The following is a 20011-nucleotide window of genomic DNA, read 5'->3' on the forward strand; positions in this document are numbered from 1 at the left end:
ATTTTCCTTATTTTAAAGAAAATAAGTGGTACAGGGAAATTCCCGTATCTGACAGAGTTTCTAGGCTGAAGTCACCTTTTTAATAAATGTCAAAGGTCAAGTTACGGGAAGTTTTGATGTTGCATTTTACAGATTTGTATCAATAGTAAATTAATGTTTTTAATTGCACGAGATGTCGAAATGACTTTAAAAATAGTTTGATGTATACTTGTAATGAAAGTCTACTTGTAAAACAAGTGAGAAACAATATAAATGGCGGGAAGGTGATATTTAAGGACCGGTATTGTGCCGGTCCGGATAACGAAACTCTCGTCACTGAATTGTCAATACAGCCAACAAATGATTCGGTTTTGGGATCCATAACATTGATCATGTTGATCATTGTGATGGCCTTGATTGCTTTGCCATGCTTTTACTCCATATGGATTATTCAGGTAATTATGCTATCAATAAAAACACCTGATTATCATTTCTCTTGGACTGGTCTTTGGCCATGCGTTTTGAGTTGGGCCGGTAATGCGTTACATGTTTTCGCGAGATGAAAATTGCATGTTTTTCGTTTAGATATGAATATCTTTCACATAGTATACCCAACATATATAAAAGTATACATTTTCTGGCTGCAAATGAACCAAGGAATCCATAAATGCACTTTAAAATGACATAGGGTGTAACACTAAGGAGTTATGAAACTGAAAATACCAAATATTTTAGGGAAATAATGTAAAATTTGACAAATTAAAAAAAAAAGGTTAGCTTCACCCCACATATTTAAAAGTTCCATATTTGAATTCCTCTCAGTCAGAGCTTTAAATACATATATAACATCATAGGGTTCAATAAAATTAAAATGACTTTACGCCAGCCTCTTTCAAGGCATATTTTCCCATTGACTTCAATGTGTAACCCGAACGGAAAATAAAATATGCAAAATTGCTTCTCAAAGCAAATTAAATTACCTGGAATATGATTGTATGGTGTTATAGTATGCAGTTTAAAGTGAATTGTAAAAATGTGAAAAAAGAAATGGACCTCTTGCATCATATGACCCCTGGGGTCACTTTTATTAAATTTGCTCCTCCTGATCCTCCTCCTCCTGATCCTCCTCCACCCCAAACATTACACTAATCAGATACAAATTATTCAAATGTCAATAACTTCTTACAACTTTTTTAAGGTTTACTGTATTGGTCTCATCACAAGCTTTAATTTGACACCAAATTTAACTACATAGGCTGCATATTAACTGAGAAAATTAAAAGATGAACCCTAAAATGTCGCGCGCATGTAACATCTCCACCTATTTACTGGCCCAACTCAAAACGCATGGCCCTTTACTTGTGTCCATTTTTTTCAAGGACTCTTTCAAAAAAGATTCTGACTGACTCTGTTGTCTAAACTCAGTTGAAGACTTGCTGAAGTCGGACTCAGACAGTTGGCAGTGGTAATTGGATGTAACACTTTTTGGCTTCTACCTTTAAAAGCATGTAAGCTACATTGATACCGATGCCACCAATAGAACGGGAAGATTTGCCCCTTCATTTTGCATACCACTTTGTCCAATTTTTTTCTCATTTCTTCACAAAATGCAAAAAAAATAATGCAATGGGTGTTAGACATATATACCTTAGATGCCACACCTTCACCTTCTTCTGAGATGATAATAGTGTGGCAGGGTTTGGGGGGCTTTTTTGCCCATTAAAAACCCAATTTGCTTAGTTCCTGCTTAAAGCAGAGGAGTGTGGGCGATTGAATAGCACTTTCAGGCAATTTGTTCCAATTTTCCACCACTCTTTGACTGTAAAAATACTTCCTTGTATCTAGTCTTGATCTTGATTTGGCCAGTTTTTGGGAGTGTCCTCTGGTGCCCTGGTAGTCCGCTTTCTGGAAAAGGTTATCTGGATTGATCCTGTCGATTTGATTCATGATTCTGTATGTTTGGATGATGTCCCCTCTTTCCCTTCTCTTCTCCATTGTGGTGAGGTTGAGTCTCTTTAGTCGTTCTTCGTATGTAAGATGCTGGATACTCGGGATGAGTTTGGTTGCTCTTGCCTGCACCTTTTCGATGACCTTCTTGTCCTTTTCCATGTGCGGGCTCCATGCTTGCATAGCATAGTCCAGGTGTGGTCTAACCAGAGACTTGAAGAGCTTCAATATGATGTCACGGCTTCTGAAGGCGAAGTTTCTCTTAATGAGGCCTAATGCTCTGTTCCCTTTCTTGGCTGCAGTAGCACATTGCGAGGATACCTTCAGTGTGTTGCTAATCAGCACTCCCAAATCCTTTTCTTCTTTTGTTTCTTTCAATTCTGTTTCTCCCATGTGATATGTGTGGTGCTGGTTCTGATGCCCAAAGTGCATAACGGCACATTTGTCTGCGTTGTACCTCATTTGCCATCTTTCTGCCCAGGCTTGCAGGTGGTTTATGTTGTCTTGCATATTCTCTATGTCGTCATCTGTTGCCACTGGATTTGCTAACTTTGTATCATCTGCAAACTTGCTCACTGTAGCTGATGTACTAATATTGCTCTCCATGTCATTCATATATCAGGAAGCAGAGGGGTCCTAATACTGATCCTTGAACCACCGAACTTGTCACCTCTTTCCATTCCGACTCTGCTCCTTGCGTAACTACTTTCTGCTTCCGATCTGTCAACCATGCCTCAATCCAATACAACAGCTTGCCTTCAATGCCATGAGCTTTAATCTTTTCTACTAGTCTTCTATGTGGTACTGTGTCAAAAGCCTTGGCCAGGTCTAGATACCCACTACCCCTTAAACTAACCTACATGTATTTAAGAAATAAAGGGTAATGCATTATCCTTTACGCAAATAATGTGTCGAGGCAGTAAAAGCGTAAATGGGTGAGGCGCAGCCGAACCCATTATTTTAACGCTTTTTACTGCCGAGGACACATTATTTATGCGTAAAGGATAATGCTGCACCTTTATTTCTATTCTATTACCACAAAATAGTGCGATTTAAGGAGTAAATATAACATTTTTTGCCCAAATATTTCAAGTTGTTTACCTCAATGTGGAGCGCCTACGCGTAGCCAAAGCGTAAGTGATAAAGTTCGTTGCCTGGGCACTTTATTGCTAATTAATGGTCTTTCACGTGACACGTTTCAACTAATCACAGTGCGCGATTTTGAATAATGGGTCGTGGGGGTAATAGAATTCAATATATAATGTGCTTAGTTAGGGTATGTGTAAATTAGTTAGGGTATGTGTAGCAGTGGTGTAGAGGATTTTAAGTTGGGAGAGTGGGGTGGGGGGGGGAGGAGATTCTGTTTTTGTTTATTTTGAATAATGGGTCGGGGAGTAATAGAATTCAATGTGCTTAGTTAGGGTATGTGTAAATTAGTTAGGGTATGTGTAGCAGTGGTGTACTGTAGAGGATTTTAAGTTGGGAGAGGGGGGGGGAGGAGATTCTGTTTTTGTTTATTTCTTCACTGACACAAACCTCTTACTAGTATTTTCAGTCTGGTTATTGTTTTCTCATCTCTTCCATTTGTTTTCCTTTCAGAATCAAATGTTTACCTACATTGGTTTCATTTTGGTAATGCTGAGCTGCCTCATATATCTGCACTTCTTCAACATCAAGAAAGGTACAGTATGTGATTGTTAACTAAAAATAGTTAACTGAATAGACTACGATCTTTAAAGAATACCTTACTTTATACCACCAGTGTCTAGAAATTGAGGTTTACCTGTTTAGAGCTGCAGTTCTGAAAAGGCAGTCTTCAAATTATTTTTTTTTACCTTGGGTGCACTTTTGGGCCCCATTTTGTAAGTTGCGTTGCAATTTCTTCAGACGTAGAGCAATTTGAAGTGCAGTCTCAGACAATCAACACAAAGTCAGTACAATGTGTACAGTCACAATTTTGCACCACACTTAATAAGGTTGTATCGCAGCAGGTGAATTTTGGGGTGCAAATTGCACTGCGATAGGGCTTATTTCGAACGCTGAGTTCAGGAGATTACTAGGAGTTAATCAGGGAGTCAAAAAATAAATTCTGTTATGTGTGGCTATGACGACCTTTTTGGAAGTTGAGCACTACGGTACTTTTGAGTTGAATTAACTGTAACATCAGCTACTGTACACATCTATACATCATTAATTTTGCCTCGGGATCTCATGAGCAAAGTCCATGTCCATAATACATGTATGCATAATATTATTATATTGTTTCATGTAAATACATATGTATTTCATTTCAGAAATTTTGACCATAATCAGATGTACGGGAGTCCAACTAACAACCATCTATGCAACAGGTCGTAAACAAATTCAATTTGTTGATGTTCATAATATTGAGAATATAGTCATCAATGAAGCTGTTAGCATGGTAAGGCATGAGCTGTGGTACACATGTATGCATGAGGTCTTTGATTCAACTGATTTAATTGGTCTTCCACATGAAGTTTATAATGATTGATGTGATATAAAAGAAAAATATTGTAAACTTGTTTTGTGTGGTTTATTTACACATTTGTAAAGACTAGTAAAACAGGTGATAAATTCTCCTGATTAATTTCTGGACTCAAAAAACACCTTAATTTACTGTTGAAAAGGTGAAGGAAGGTAGCTGGAATTCATTAAAAAACATGGTTTGTCTTTTCCTCGATATACTTTTCATATTGGTGTCAGCTCGCTATGTGAAGGTTTCACTATGTTAAAGGTTAAAGGTTTTGCTCTGTGGGAAATAAGGTCCGATATATGTTGAATATATATATATGAAATAAGATTCGCTATGTCAAGTATGAAATAACATTAGCTAGGGTTACATGTAGTTGTAGGACTAGTGTTAGGGTTGGTGTAATTGTTAGGGTTTGTTTTTATATAGTGAATCTTATTTCATATTCAACATACCGTAGCCAATTTAACCTTCTTACCTTTGATATAGTGAACCTTTTTAAGTATGTTAAGTGGGCTATAATAACAATATTAGGATCTGTAAATGCCACTGGATTAATATTATAACTCAGTGTAATCTGGTTTACTTTTTTCTCTCCGCAGCACAAGATAATTTACTATCTTGCCATTATTTTGCGTAGACACCCCAAAACTGAACAAGACCACATAATTATTCCCGTCTTTCTGGTAAGTAAGATCTGAAGAATTAAATGGCCTTAACTTGCTTAGATTGGGACTAGAGCAGGTCTCACCTCAAGTTGAGAGTAACGCCATGTTAGATTTGACAGGGGCAGGTCTGAATTGTGTGGACTAATCCCGCATGGCATATACACACATGTAGAAGGGTGATTTGTCAGAAGATGCAACCGCATAAACGCACTGATTAGAATCTGCCACTGCAAAATCCAACATAGTGCAACTTTAGATGAGACACACTATAGTAGGCCTAGATATAAAAAAATATTAAAAGAAAATAAGTAAATTTGACCAAATATTTCCTGTGCACAAAACAGTTTTTATATTTTGTGTGTGGGGGGGGGCTCAGATCCTGTCACTCAATACCGTGCATGTATGCTAAAGGAGTGTATGCACATCAAGTAAGGCTAACATTTTGTCTCATAGAACAAGAATCGATGGTAATTTTGTATTCAGTTATAAATGCTGCTATTGCTCAAAGTGTGCACAGCAAGGGTGATAAAATTAGAATATATTACATGCAATATATTGCTTTATACCGTGAGCAATCCCTTTCCATCACCTTTCGATAGAGATTTAGCCAAAAATTATTATTAGAGTTATTATTACGAAATAGTACTTACGAGTATGAAATGTAATTCATGAATTTTATCATCAGTTGGTAAAAATGTTGCACAAATATCTTTGCAGCCATTAACTTTACAGCTTGGTCAGGCCGGATTTACCATTGGGCCAGATGGGCCTGGACCCAGGGCCCCCCAATTTGCCCTGTGCTTCTTCCTTTTTAGCCTGAAAAACACCATGTTTTGGACCAAATTAGGGTAAAATTGCAAAATTTTGCACACTTCACACACATTGGTTTGTTATTAGCAAAATTCACCTTCATTTTGGGCTAAAATAGTTTCAAATTGTCCTTGTAAAATCTATGATTGTGCCCCTCAAATTGTAATGCTCCCGCCGCAACTGTCAATCTTATACCTAAACCAAACAACTTGGCCACTTTAGTACACATGTATGCCTTCCTCACGGCTGGCCCAGGGCCCCTTAAAAGGTCATTTTAAAAATGCAATACTAGAGTAGAGATACAAAGTTTAGTGGGAAGCAGGTGCATTTGACTGCATTGATGAGGCATATCCCGGTCCCCGCACTCCGTGCATCCATGGGTATTCATGCTCGTCGAAAATTTCGCGAAATAGGGGGTGTTTTCAGATGAAGAAATGCGATTCATGAAACACACAAAAAGGGTGTTTTTTCAAACCATGTGTTCGCGAAATTGAAAAAAAAGGTATTTTCATGGAGCAGCCTCGTGTTTCTGTCAGAAAAGGGTATGTTAGAAATATCGTTCGCGTTTTAGCGAAAATAGGGTATTGTCGAAGGGCAAATAATTGCGAAATCGCTAAAAAGGGGTGTTTTTCCCTAAAAACTTCGCGAAATGAGATGCAAAAGGGGGTGTTTTTAAAGTTCACCGACAAGCATGAATACCCGTGGATGCACGGAGTGCGGGGACCGGGAGGCATATATCCTGTTGTATCATTGATCATATATACTTGTGTGTAATTCACTGCTTGTTTTAATATGGATGTAACATTAACTTACCTGTCCATTGTTACTTCCCAGCATTCCATGCCAAGATTGGACACACTGACTGACATTTACCAAACCATCCATGAATGCCTATGGAAGGAACCTGCTACCATCAATGATACAAGAACTTGATTCCAATGTTACCAGGGGCATAAAAATTTGTTTTGTTTCCCTCACACTAAAATCCTGGCTAGGCCACTGAATGTTACCTTCTCCTACTTCACAGCATTCCATGCCAAGATTGGACACACTGACTGACATTTACCAAACCATCCATGAATGCCTATGGAAGGAACCTGCTACCATCAATGATACAAGAACTTGATTCCAATGTTACCAGGGGCATAAAAATTTGTTTTGTTTCCCTCACACTAAAATCCTGGCTAGGCCACTGAATGTTACCTTCTCCTACTTCACAGCATTCCATGCCAAGATTGGACACACTGACTGACATTTACCAAACCATCCATAAATGCCTATGGAAGGAACCTGCTACCATCAATGATACAAGAACTTGATTCCAATGTTACCAGGGAATAGCCAGGGGGTAGCTAGGGGAACTTTCCCCCACAGAAATGTCTCGGGGATAAAATGGGGACGGCAAAGAGAAGAGTGTCCGTAAAATTACTACAAATGGGATAAAAAATTGACAAATGGGTGGGGGGATTCGGCTCTTCCCCCTCACACTAAAATCCTAGCTAGGCCACTGAATGTCGTCACCTACTTCACAGCATTCCATACCAGGATTAGACACACTGACTGACATCTACCAAACCATCCATGAATGGCTGTGGAAGGAACCTGCTACCATGATACAAGAACTTGATATCAAAGCCAGCCCATAGTTTGGACAAGGAATCGATGACAAGTGGTCCTTCTACAAACTGAACATTTGATTTTTGTGATAACTTTTGAAGTATAATTGAAGAATTTTGATTTTTTTTTCAAGAATTTTTCAATTTTGAATTCATGACAAATGCCATTTTAGTAGTATCCACTTCAAATGCACTATGAAATCAGCAATAATTATTTTTTTGATATCAAATACTGCAAATATTTAATATTCAAAGGTTTCATAGAGAAGAGCATTATTATCCTATTTTTTGAGGTGCTAAGGGTATCCATTACCATGATTAGCAAAATTGACAGGTTCCCAAAATTAAAAACTGGTTTGAAGCCGTGTAACAGTAAAAGTTACTGTCAGCACAGAGGTGACTTTAAGTTGCTAAAAATTTGTTAAAAATCACACCAAAGTATTCCTCACTCATCTTTGACCTTTTTGCTTGTAACTCAAGAACAGCATGTTGCAGGTAGGTCAAACTATACTTTTTCTGAATCCTTGAGATGAGAGGAATACTGTGGTGTGGATTTTAACCAGATTTGAGCAAGTTTGTAATTCGACCCCTGTGTTAACCTTTACTTGACCCTTACTTTGCTTCAAACCATTAATTTTGGGAAACTGTCAAATCTGTTAATAGACACCCTTAGTAACAGAGGTGTCTTTAAAAGAGGGGTGCAAACTAGGCCTAAAGATGTGTTTGAAAAATTCATGTATGCTTGATAGAAAGCTTTTGTGCGATTTTGGCCCGATAATATGTGTACATCCATATCAAAACGATGCACTTGTCGGCTGCTACTTGTGTCTCATTTTACATAATAGCTAGGAGTACATACTCATCTCAAGTGGAGGTCACCTCAAATCGTACCGAAGTCACTTGATTTAGGAATACAGAGAACATATTCTTAAACCATGTGATCTGGGGATGATTTGAAGTGACGTCCACTTGAGATGAGTCTGGTATTTATTCCTAGTTATTATGTGAAATGAGACACATGTAGCAGCCGACAAGTGCATCGTTTTGTTATGGATGTACACATATGGTCCTGCACCATATGGTACAGGAGCATGTTTGATGACTTATAATATTTTCAATTTAAGTACCGGTACATGCTCCAGCTCCAGAAGCATTTTTAACTACTTACAAATACTAGTACTTTCAATTTAAGTACATGCTCCAGGAGCATGTTTAAATTAGGAACATGCTTCAGGAGCATGTTTGTCATACATTCTCCTGGAGCATTCTAAGTCAAACATGCTCCTGGAGCATATAATTAAATTGAAAAAATTTATAAGTCAAACATGCTCCTGTATATGGTCCAGGACCATATGGTCCTGGACCATATTATCGGGCCAAAATCACACAAAAGCTGATAGAAATGCCAGTTTCAAAAGTCAAAACTGACAACAGCTAAAATGATTTGAGGCTAAAGAGTTGTAAACAAATAACATTCACCAAAAATAACATATCACTATTTGACCGAAACTATCTTATGCATGTATGTACTTGCTTGTAATTATTGTCTGTAACCCTCATACTTCAAGTTGCAAAATATAGATATACAGATTATAATGCTGAAGCTTTTTTTTTTTTATATATATATAATAAACGTAACAAACAAAATATAATTTTTTAGTGAGTCATCTGATGTCTGAACTTTGCAATAAGGTTCATGGGATGTGAAAATTGGTTTAACCATATTACATGGTATGATATATTGCCATTGATCTGTCTGTTACCAGTGCTCTCCTCAATTTAAAGGTCTCCTCTATGATTCAAATGCTTTTATTTTACCCCAGTGCCTATTCGTTTTTGTGTAAATGTGCACTGATTTAACTTGCAAGAGTAAAACATTGTTGGCATGTACAGTAAATCATTCCTGGAACATTGTGGTCCTGGGTTAAAACATGGTTTAAATGCCTAATGGCAAACTCATGGGTGCGTCACTGTTCCTTCTCTTCCTCAAAACCAGTCATGCATGATAAGCCCTGGACCCAGGGGGTGGGAATGAGATTAATGTTCTGAAAGGCCAACAAAATTGGAAGTCTTGTTTCCTGTAACAGTCTTCAAAAGTTTATTATGTTCCTCATTATTTTCTAAATACTGTCTCTTACAAAGCCTGTTGATGCAAAAGCTCAAGATTATCAAGTATTTCTACTGACTTTTCTCATAAATTTATGATTTTCTTAGCTTTTTTAAAATTAAAATTTGTCCTAAATATATTACCAACAAACTGACAAAATGATTACATGTAAAATTAAAGTTGGTTTGAATAACGTGAAAATTGTGACATGCAAACAATTTGATCTCTACCTTTACCTGTATGTGATGCCAAGAGGGCCTGTAGGTTTGAACTTATGAGGTACTCCATGTGAATGACCTGGGAGTATTAAGCAGCCTCACCTTACTGCATGCAGTGAGAAATAGACAACATTTGGGCATATGCTGGGGGCCTTCCTCGCCATCCATAAATCAAAACTAACTGACCAATTTTAGTAATTCTTACTTGGTCATGAATATATGCATGGATGATAATTTGTTCAATTACCATCTCTACACATATGACTTCTTGACCCTGATTTCCATTGTAAATGATCAAAAGATACCAAAAAAACTGCTTTTTTTGTTGACAAAAAGGGTTTTATTTTTATGTGTGGATTTAACCCTCTGCTCTGTTGCCCCAAGAAATACAACTCCCACACTGCCCCTACATACATGCCACTTTTAGAAAGGACCCACACATTTTAATCCAACCCCAAACCATCAGCAACTTCATACTATGTTTTGACCAAAGAGTCCAAAATGTGCCCGCGAAATCGAAAATGTCCTTTTTGAAAAGGTGGAAAGCAGGGATTTACTCATGTTAAAAATAATTACCCTGGATACATGCTCTTAAAAAGGTTAAAGATCAACTAGTAACCATGGCAACTAAGTTTAACTTAAAATGCTTGAGGGTAAAACATGGGGTTGAGATTCTAACTTCAAGGTCATTTAAAGGGTAAGGTGGGAAATCTTTTTAAGATGCTTTTGTTGATTCTGTGTTGGGTTACAATGCACTGCCACACAGTTCCACTGTGGACTGGAAGTGACTTTAATAAAAGGTAGGACTCCTTTCCTCAATAGCTCTCAATAGACCAAGCATAGAACTGTTAACCTTATCAAAACAATTTTCAAAACTGTATTCATTACCAATTTGAGAGCAAATAAAGTCTGCTTGATCCCCCCCCCCCAGGATTTTTATACAGGCTGTATCAAAATTATTGTTCTCTGACTGTTTTAAATTTTTGTGATACCGATATATTTTTTGGCAATTTTGTTAAATAATCAAATTGTTAAGAATGTCACCATGATTTATCAGGAAAATGTGTCAAAAAAGAGTTTCTTTTTCCATCAATGATCAAGAATCATATTTTGTTTTAAACATTTTCAGCTATAGGCCTTTCACAATTGATTCTTATTTCCTGTTTCATGGTTGAAAACAAGGGATGAGGTGACTTTTAATTATTAATTATCTATTATTTTCTTTGTTTTAAAACAAGTGGTCGCAACCTACATCAACCAGTTTTGACAAGGAACATGCATTTAATTATTTTACAACTATGTTTGTATAAATGGTACAGTTAAGTTATGTTCTTTGTTTATACATCATTATAGTTGATATGATCTAAGTCAGGAAGTAGCAAATGGGTGTCATTAAAAGTTATTTTAAAAGAGAAAATCCAAAATATAAATAAAATAATTAAATATTTTGCAATTCTCTACTTAAAGGAGGATTTCGTGATCCTAGCATCCTCTTTTTATGACATGTTTCAGTACATATCCACGAAAAAAGCTTATTCCCAAAATTTTAGTTGATTCCGATTTTATGCGTTATGCGAGTTATGCATGATTATGTGTATTACACTGCTCCATAGACAATGCGTTGTAATTTCGTTCTGGTGCACCAGAACGAAATTCAAATTTCACGATATCTTAGCTAAACGAATTAATCTGCAAGAGATATTTTGTACATAAGCATTATGTAGCCAGAGGTTTCCAGCGATATAAAAATCTCAACTTTTTTTGAGAAAAGTGGGGGGATGAGGCTGTGGATCACGAAATGCCCCTTTAAGACGCGGGCGGGAAACAGGAAACTAAGAATCAATTGTAAAAGGCCATATCTATCTCAACAAATTAAGAGAAAAGTATGTCTGCAAAGTACAGAAATGATCAGTTTGCTTGGCAAAGTGGAAGCACTCATTTAATCAATCTAACAAAATCAACAGATCAAGTAGTATACAACAATTTACATCATTTTCCAAATGAAATTAATATATATTTTTAACATTTTCTTGAGAATTATCTCTATGTTGAGAACAATCATTTTGATACACCCTGTATTTTTCTAATATTTAAAATTTAACAGCTGAACTTTTATAAATAAAACTGGAAGTTACACACAATCATTAACATTGAAACTATTAATATTTTTTCACTTTCATATCATTGTGCGCCTGTCATTAGACACATAAAACTATCAAATACATCCTGATGGTACTATTGACTTTGTGGAAATACCATAGCTTTATTTGCAGAAAACACTGGAACCCCTGACATTTAAACAACTCCACTAATGAGAGACTAGAGTGGTGTTCAGATTGTACATACTATGGTATGGCGAAGATAAACCGGGTTGTCTCAAGAAAATGGAAAAAGCACTATAGCAGGAAAATTTTCTCAACTTTCCTGCACTAAGCAACATGCTTTTCTTTTAAAAGCCCCAATGTACGATGACTACGATCTAATAAATATGTAAATCGTTACTTTTTAGTATATTTTTCAAACCTGATTTTTTTTAGGGTAATTATTTGTATGTTTATACATTGTACATGTTATGTTAGTAACATGTCCCAACTTGCACCTAAATGGAATCAGCCAAATTTGTTACATATGTTAGCCCAATAGAGCAATTTTGACGTAATATCATATTAATAGAATGCCAAAATAGCCAGTGTGTGTGGGGGAGGGGGTATTTTCACTTTACCTTATTATTGGGCTTAAAATCGACAGAAACCTTTCCTGACAGTTATTTCTAATTTCATTTCAGCATTTTGAGAAGAACAGAATTAAAATTTGATGGAAATTGTACATGATGGCTGTATGTTCAAAAAGGAAATGCAAAATTTAATTAATTGCATTTTGGGACCAAAAACATGAAAAAGGTTAATTTGGAGTTTAAAACTGCCATCTGAACACAATTTAATTGTGAGATAAATCACAAAATCACCTATGCTTTGATGACATCATATATCACTTTTTCATTGCAGTTTTATTTGTATCATAATTAGGAATCCCATTAAAATGTCTTGTGTAGTTCTATGCATGGAGTGTCTCAAGAAAGTGAGCAGACACACTCCCGAATCGAGAAAAATGCTGATTTTTAAAAATAAAATTGCGCTTTTTCAGTTCCCGTAAGCCCTATGGCATTTTGTATAACCACAGATATTGAAACACAGTAGAGAGACCAACCCTATGATGGGTTTTTCTCATTCTTTCAAAAAAATGTCACATTTTAACTTGACATTTCTGTGAAACTATTTGCATAGAAACTTATATGTGACACGATCTGCTCCATGGGGGCCAAATGAGACATTTTTGACAATTGAGTTACAATTACCGGGATTAATTATTACATTGTAGTAACATCAGGCTATCATATACTGAAAACACCAAAGGTCTGACATACTTGTTCTGAAGTTATGGGGTTTTATGATGTGTATTTTTTTTTTTACTCCATATTTTTGCCGTTATCTCAATTTCAAATTTGCCCTCTTTGGCCCCCATGGACCAGATCGTGTCGCATATTATCTAGAGTGGAGAATACACGCCACAGTATATTTAAATAGAAACTCATTACCTCATACAATACATGTACAATATATTAAAGACATCAATTGCCAACATAGCAAAAAAAGTTCCCCAGATTCTTCTGAACATTTTGATATTTGTATATTTGAAAACTTGGCCAACGAAATTGTGAACTAGAGCACTTTTGGCTGCATGATGGCCTATCTCCTGTTATAGTCAGTGGCGTATTGTCGGGCGTATTGTCATAGGGGCACATGATCCCCCCCCCCCAATCGATTGCAAAATTCAGAAAAAGGCTTGTACCCACCATCAGACCTGGTGCCCCCCCAATATGATGACCCACACTACGCACCTGGTTATGGTACACATGTATGACAGTCTCATTACCTTGACTATCTTGTTTCTTCCTACATGTCCTACTTGCATTTTATTTTCTATCACCTTTCGTTGAGTACACATGCTATATATCAAATCCCTCTTCGTCAAAATGGTCTGCCTTTCGTGACACCCTGAATGCTTGGCAAACACAGCTTTGTCAATACTTAATCAGGAAATGGAGCTGCTAAGTAACTGATGCATGGAGATTGGTCTGGTATCAGCGTACATTTCCATCTGGTTTGGAATTAAACTGTGTGGTATTATGCCTTTTTCTGCCATTTTTTGTCCATTGCTGCATTTTAGGATGGTAGCCTAGTTTGTGCACTATACATGCTATATGAAATGGAATTATTTACAAATTCAAAATGAATTGGTAGCCTAAAATACATATTTGGTTGAAACATGGAAGTACTACATGTAGTACAATGTGGTTGAAGTCAAGTGCATGCTGCGGTATCATTTTTTAAAACAATATTATTCAGTCCAAATCTTAACATTTGCTTTATTTGACATGCAGAGCATCAATGGGGCAAATTAGAATAGGCCTAGCCTGTGAGGTGAATGGTGTCCTGTGTAACTCCTTTTCCTGTTGCTTTGATAAGGGTGAAAGTGGAAAAAATATGTGGGTTTAATACTGTATTAATCAAGTGCTTACAAAAATTAATGTTGGGATCTTGTTTTACTGGAAGCAAATTTAATATACAATTTCAATTTAATTGCCTTATAAACACTCAAAACAAGTGAGGACTACTATTATGTGTGGGCCTATATGGTGTTTCTTTGAATATGCACTGGTAAATTGACTCATGAATGTCAGTCAAGTACTTTATACCAAAAAAAATGATATAACATCACTTTAAATCCCGCTTTATCGTCATTAAAACATGCTCTCTGATCTGATACTTATCTTGGATTCTCCTCTTACAGGAAAGTCAAGTCACCTTTTCTCAGTGGCCCATAACATCAGCCGTCTACGCTCCTGAGGAATTGCAAATCTTTCTCAGCACCTCTCTACTTATCATCAGGAAGAATGTTGATAAAGGTAGCTTGGGGTTGACTGGGTCACGTATATACAAATGCAAACTTGATATAAACATTGAACACCCAACAGTACTGCATGATTTACTTTCATATCACATGCACATTAAGAATATAGACAGGATGTACAATGCAATAAAATTATATTCCTGGAATAGATTTTACCTGGGAGATTTTAAGATGAACCCCAATATTATTGGCAACCACAACTAAACCGCAACACAGCCATTTGCACTCTATTTGACTTGAGTCCCCCCCCCCCCACACATAACTTTTCATTACTGTCACAAGTTTTTATCAGTTGAAATTAAACAGTCTATCTGGATAATTATATATGCCAATTTACCAATGGAATACTATCTGTCAGGGCAAAAAATCATTGATAATTTGTTTGGTGTTTTCCCGCAAAACACTATTTTTGAAAAACCATAATAATGAATTCAAACACGGGCATGAATTTCAATGAAGGATAGGCGATGGGCAACTCAGAAAGTGCAAAGGACCTTAGAATCTTTAATATTGTACAATTTTGTAATGTAAAAGAGCCTTTCGCCATCAGGGAGAGCAGCACAATTGCTGATAAGGCTACTTTGTATAATAAATAAATAAATAAATAAATAAATAAATAAATAAATAAATAAATAAATAAATAAATAAATAAATAAATAAATAAATAAATAAATAAATAAATAAATAAATAAATAAATAAATAAATAAATAAATAAATAAATAAATAAATAAATAAATAAATAAATAAATAAATAAATAAATAAATAAATAAAGTACACAATGATTACAATGACATTGACTTATTTTAACTTTTCTTTTTAAAGTCTTTATTATTTACTTCTTTTTCCAAAATACAATTACTGACTTTGTTAGTTCTCTATCAAAACACAGGACTTACCATAAGGCTAATGAAAGTCAATGTTATGTTTAGCGTAACTTTTTTTTCAAACCACAATGAGGCAACTTTTTCATTATTCATTATTTTGCTACCTTTCATTAATTACAAAATAGCAGCCACTTCATTAACACTTGTTGCACTATATACCCTCCAATATTCTATTAAAACAACTCTAATCAACAGTAGGCCTTTTTTTTTTTTTTTATGAACCAACAAATTTGTATTAAAAATATTTTTCACCATCCAGGTATTTATACCAGCTTTCTTACCAGTTAAAAGGCCATAAATTGTTAAATGACTGTCCACATTATTGGTCCCAAACCAGCCCTCCTTGGGGTAATGGCCAATTATAGTTCAATTTGATAACAGAATCTTGTTTTTAGTTCTTTTTTATGTTGGAATAGGTTGATTTATCATTGGCATTTGTGCTTGTGTCCCCACTGGAAACTAATTGTGTACAAAATACAAAATAATGAACTGTTTTGGGATTTTGGCATCACAAACGCGGCCAGAAAATCCAAACGCGGGCGGGTGACGCTAAACATAACATTGACTTTCATTAGCCTAATAGGTATCACATAAACCATAGATTATTGATAATCTATGCATAAACTCAACAGATTTTTGATGTACAGGGGCACAACTTATGCCAGTTAGGCTAAGTCTGTGGGGTCCGCTATATTTTATTGTGTTGAAAGACACATCCAGCATGAACCCTGCTTTCTATTTGAACCTGTTTTGAAGTAACTTAATAGAATTACATAACTCTTTGTACATCATATTTATGCATCTTTTAGGATCTCGATTCTCGTTTAGTACAACTGGCAGTTCACATTCAGACTTGAATTTAGTCGTAAGAATTTTGCTTTGAATTTTGTGCCAATTACATGTCATTTCATGACAATATACCATTTAAAATGCAAGAAAGGGTGCATCTACAATTAATGTCATATATGCCAAATTTCCAATTTGGATACTTCAATTTGAGATGGCCCCTCAAAAAAAATCTATGAATCATACGGTACTTTGAAAGATCAAGAACATTCACAAAAATGTTAACTTTGTACAATACAAAACACTAGTCCATTTGAGGGGCGTAATAAAGACAATTTCACAAACCCCCATTTAACTTTTAGAAAAAATCTACTTTAACATGAATGTTATAAGATAAATCTACACAAAGACCATAATATTAACTTATAATTACAATCTTACTTTACCTATTTACAAAATAGCTGCATATGAAGTTGAATTGTGAGTTGACCAATAGGGGCAATACAATAGCCAAAAATACATGGTCATACCACCTTTTTGACTAATTGTTTTGATTTTTATAGTAAAAATATAGAACATGGATGTAGCTGCAGGGTGCAATGTGAATAATTAGGAAAAGAATCACCCCTCCAGGATAGGAGAGCAAATTAGCTATCTTTGCTTATCTAGCTACGATTCAAGTAACTTTAAAAAAAGAAAAGAAAATTAATCACAAGTTGATCACTATAGCTTGCTCTCTATTCTGTTGTTTAAGTGAATAAAGAGCAGGGCACATGCAATGCATACAGTATGAATTTATATAATGCAACCTGGACTGTAAACACTAATTCTACATGAATTACAGTGTTTACTGTCCAGGTTGCAAATATAATTCATCATAGCAGTGTGTGTTAACAAAGCCACATCATCAGCGATCAGCCACATCTCTGTTGACATCACTGTTAACGGTTATGAACGGCAGCATGCAACACTTTTTCTTAAATCCAGTTTCTTAGGGACGCACCAGTTGATTTTTAGGGGGGCATGGTAGTTTGGGTCAGTCTCCCTGAATTTTGTTTGTTTTTTGTCGCCGATTTCCCCCCCAATTTTAATGTAGGCCTGCTTACCTTTTGTACAGAGTTGGCGGGGGATTATTTAATTTTTTGTCTCACTAGTGGGCAAAAAAAAATCCCATGCTCCCCTAGAAATAACATGATGGTGCACCCCTTAAGAATTCTGAAATTTCCAAGAAGAACCCTGTGCATATTCTTGCAGCCAGCATCCTATTTCTCACCAAAGTATTATCACACACCAAGCCTTTATACCTGGCACAGATTTCCACTGTGGCCAGGGTATTGAACATGTTTCCGATCACAACATTCTGGCAGGCCTGGGGCAGAATTCAATAGTACGAATGTTTCATGTTATAAAATCTGAACAATACTTTTAAAGATTTTTTAAAAATCTATCCAAAAACATGGCACACAGGGTTATGCTTTCATAACAAAATACATTTCTACATTCAGACACTTGGCTTGTTTTTTTATCAACGTTTTGAAATAACTTGCCACCTTATTTAATAAGTTTCTGCTCATACAGATGCAGGCTCTGTCATAAAAGTCATACAAAAGTCTACACAGTAGACATAAAAGGTTTGACAATTTGTTTTGATATTAGAAAGCACACCCAGTCCTTGTGGAAAAGAACATCAATCCCCTCTTCCAATTTATTTAAATTACAATAGTAACTTCAGCTGCCTCAAAGTTTAAGTTCAAGGTGTAAATTATATGTCCTTTCTAGGCACATGTGTGGTTTAGGTAAATGTCCTTAGTGGGTTGTGAGCTGTCACTTGGTTTTTAGCAGTTCTCAGGATATAGCAGTGTCTCGGAGTATATAGACCTAGTCTAGTGTGTAAAAAAAATGCCCTGTGGATGTGGTAGGGCTATTGAATATGTACCTAGGACCTTTAAGAGTAATGTTATTCAGAGTAAACTTTAAAAGACCTACTTTTAGTCTAAACGTATTCCATAGGCTTACACTTTCCTTGCACTTATACCTTTGTACTTGTACCTTTTATAGGCCTACATTAATGACCCTATGTACAATCCCTTTGGTACCATTCCAAAACGTGTCTCAATTTGCCTACATGTATATAGTACACAATCATGAATTTGAAAATATAATAAATAATACTCTTGTCTCATAGTCTTCCTGTTCCTTATAACATGTATAACATGGTGTCATGTCAACCATTAAAGCTGAAACTTCACATTTAATATCAAAGCTTTTTGTTCTGTTGATGGGGTATTGAGAAGATCACATTTTGTAGTAGGGCAAGCATGCAGGAAGAAAGCACTGGCTCTGCCTGAAACTGCTTTACAAAAATTCCTTAAAATATGTGCTTTTCCTGCTTGTTTAGGCCTACAGGAAAGATCCATAGGCGGTGTGATCAAGCAAAATCAGTCTGAAGTCGGGCATATTCAATTTTTAGTTTTTTTACATGATAAATAAAGCATTGCAAAGCTACATTTTGCAGAAAACCCCACTGAAATTGAACATTTAGTTCCAAAGATATAAACAGTTGAAGTGTTTCCAAAACAATATGCAACAATAGAAATTATTGTCTTTGCTTGGCTATATCTGAAAATCAATATATCCGACTTCTGACTATTTTGCTTGATCACATCAGGGAAGTGATCACATCACATGTATGCAAAATGCCCTAAGGCAAATGCCTGAAAACTTACATCCCTGGGCAAGGCTTTTGTACAAGGGCTAACTTTGAACAGATTCTTCCAAAAGTAAACCCTTGTGTGTTCTTTTTGACAAATATGTTTGATGGGAGACATTTTACGTATAAATTTGGGGGCGATTTGCCCCTTAGACTATATTCTCAGCCCATACAATAGATTTTGACAGTATTTTGATACAGAAAGGAAGCTGATCGTATGTATTTTGACTACTGTTGTTATTTAATTCTTGCTCTGCTGTACAAATGTGAGTGCGTAGTGACTGCATACTTTGCAGGGTTTTTCCAGTATTATAGCATAGTTTACAACATTTAACATAATGGTACACTTGTGGAACATACTCTGTGCTTGTACATAGGCCTACATGTATGTCGTGACCAAGAATTAAATGAAGCAACAATACTAGTTCAAAAATGGAAAAATATGCTTACTTAAAAGCGATGTTCAGCATTAAGCCCAATCCTGACTCCACTTCGCAGCGGGATGCGATGCTTTTAAAACATTGCAGGATCGTGCGATGGAATTTAAATGTACATTTTATTTTTATCGCGTGATGTTGCGATGTTTTAAAAGCATGTGGGGTCTGCATCTCCTTTTAAGGTCATTCTACCGACCTTGATTTTCCAGCAGCCAATCAGAAGCGCGCATGGCTGCGATATCGCAGCGCAATGCGAAAAAGTTGAACATTGTTCAACTTTTTCGCGGACCCAAATTTCCACCACGCGATGAGAATTTTCACCGCTGAGCTCGTAAAAACCTGGCTCATATTAGTTTTTATAGCATCGCATCGCTCTGCGATGTGG

General features: G+C 36.0%; 1 protein-coding gene across 1 annotated transcript; it reads left to right on the plus strand.

Moving 5' to 3' along the window:
* Nucleotides 1–108: 108 nt before the first annotated feature.
* Nucleotides 109–10000, plus strand: LOC140147603 (phosphatidylinositol N-acetylglucosaminyltransferase subunit H-like). Its single transcript, XM_072169381.1, has 5 exons — nucleotides 109–434; nucleotides 3526–3607; nucleotides 4221–4348; nucleotides 5020–5103; nucleotides 6730–10000. The coding sequence occupies exons 1-5, from the start codon at nucleotides 201–203 to the stop codon at nucleotides 6826–6828; spliced, it is 627 nt and encodes a 208-aa protein (XP_072025482.1). The 5' UTR covers nucleotides 109–200; the 3' UTR covers nucleotides 6829–10000.
* Nucleotides 10001–20011: the final 10011 nt, after the last annotated feature.

Source organism: Amphiura filiformis, chromosome 1, assembly GCF_039555335.1.
Source record: "Amphiura filiformis chromosome 1, Afil_fr2py, whole genome shotgun sequence".
In the NCBI taxonomy this organism is placed as follows: domain Eukaryota; kingdom Metazoa; phylum Echinodermata; class Ophiuroidea; order Amphilepidida; family Amphiuridae; genus Amphiura; species Amphiura filiformis.

What these genes read in the sequence shown, in the direction of transcription:
- LOC140147603 (XM_072169381.1), top strand. Translation starts at nt 201, where the DNA reads ATGTATACTTGTAATGAAAGTCTACTTGTAAAACAAGTGAGAAACAAT. An exon ending in ACTCCATATGGATTATTCAG is followed by an intron (nt 435 to 3,525) that starts GTAATTATGCTA and finishes TTTTCCTTTCAG; the next exon opens with AATCAAATGTTTACCTACAT. An exon ending in CTTCTTCAACATCAAGAAAG is followed by an intron (nt 3,608 to 4,220) that starts GTACAGTATGTG and finishes ATTTCATTTCAG; the next exon opens with AAATTTTGACCATAATCAGA.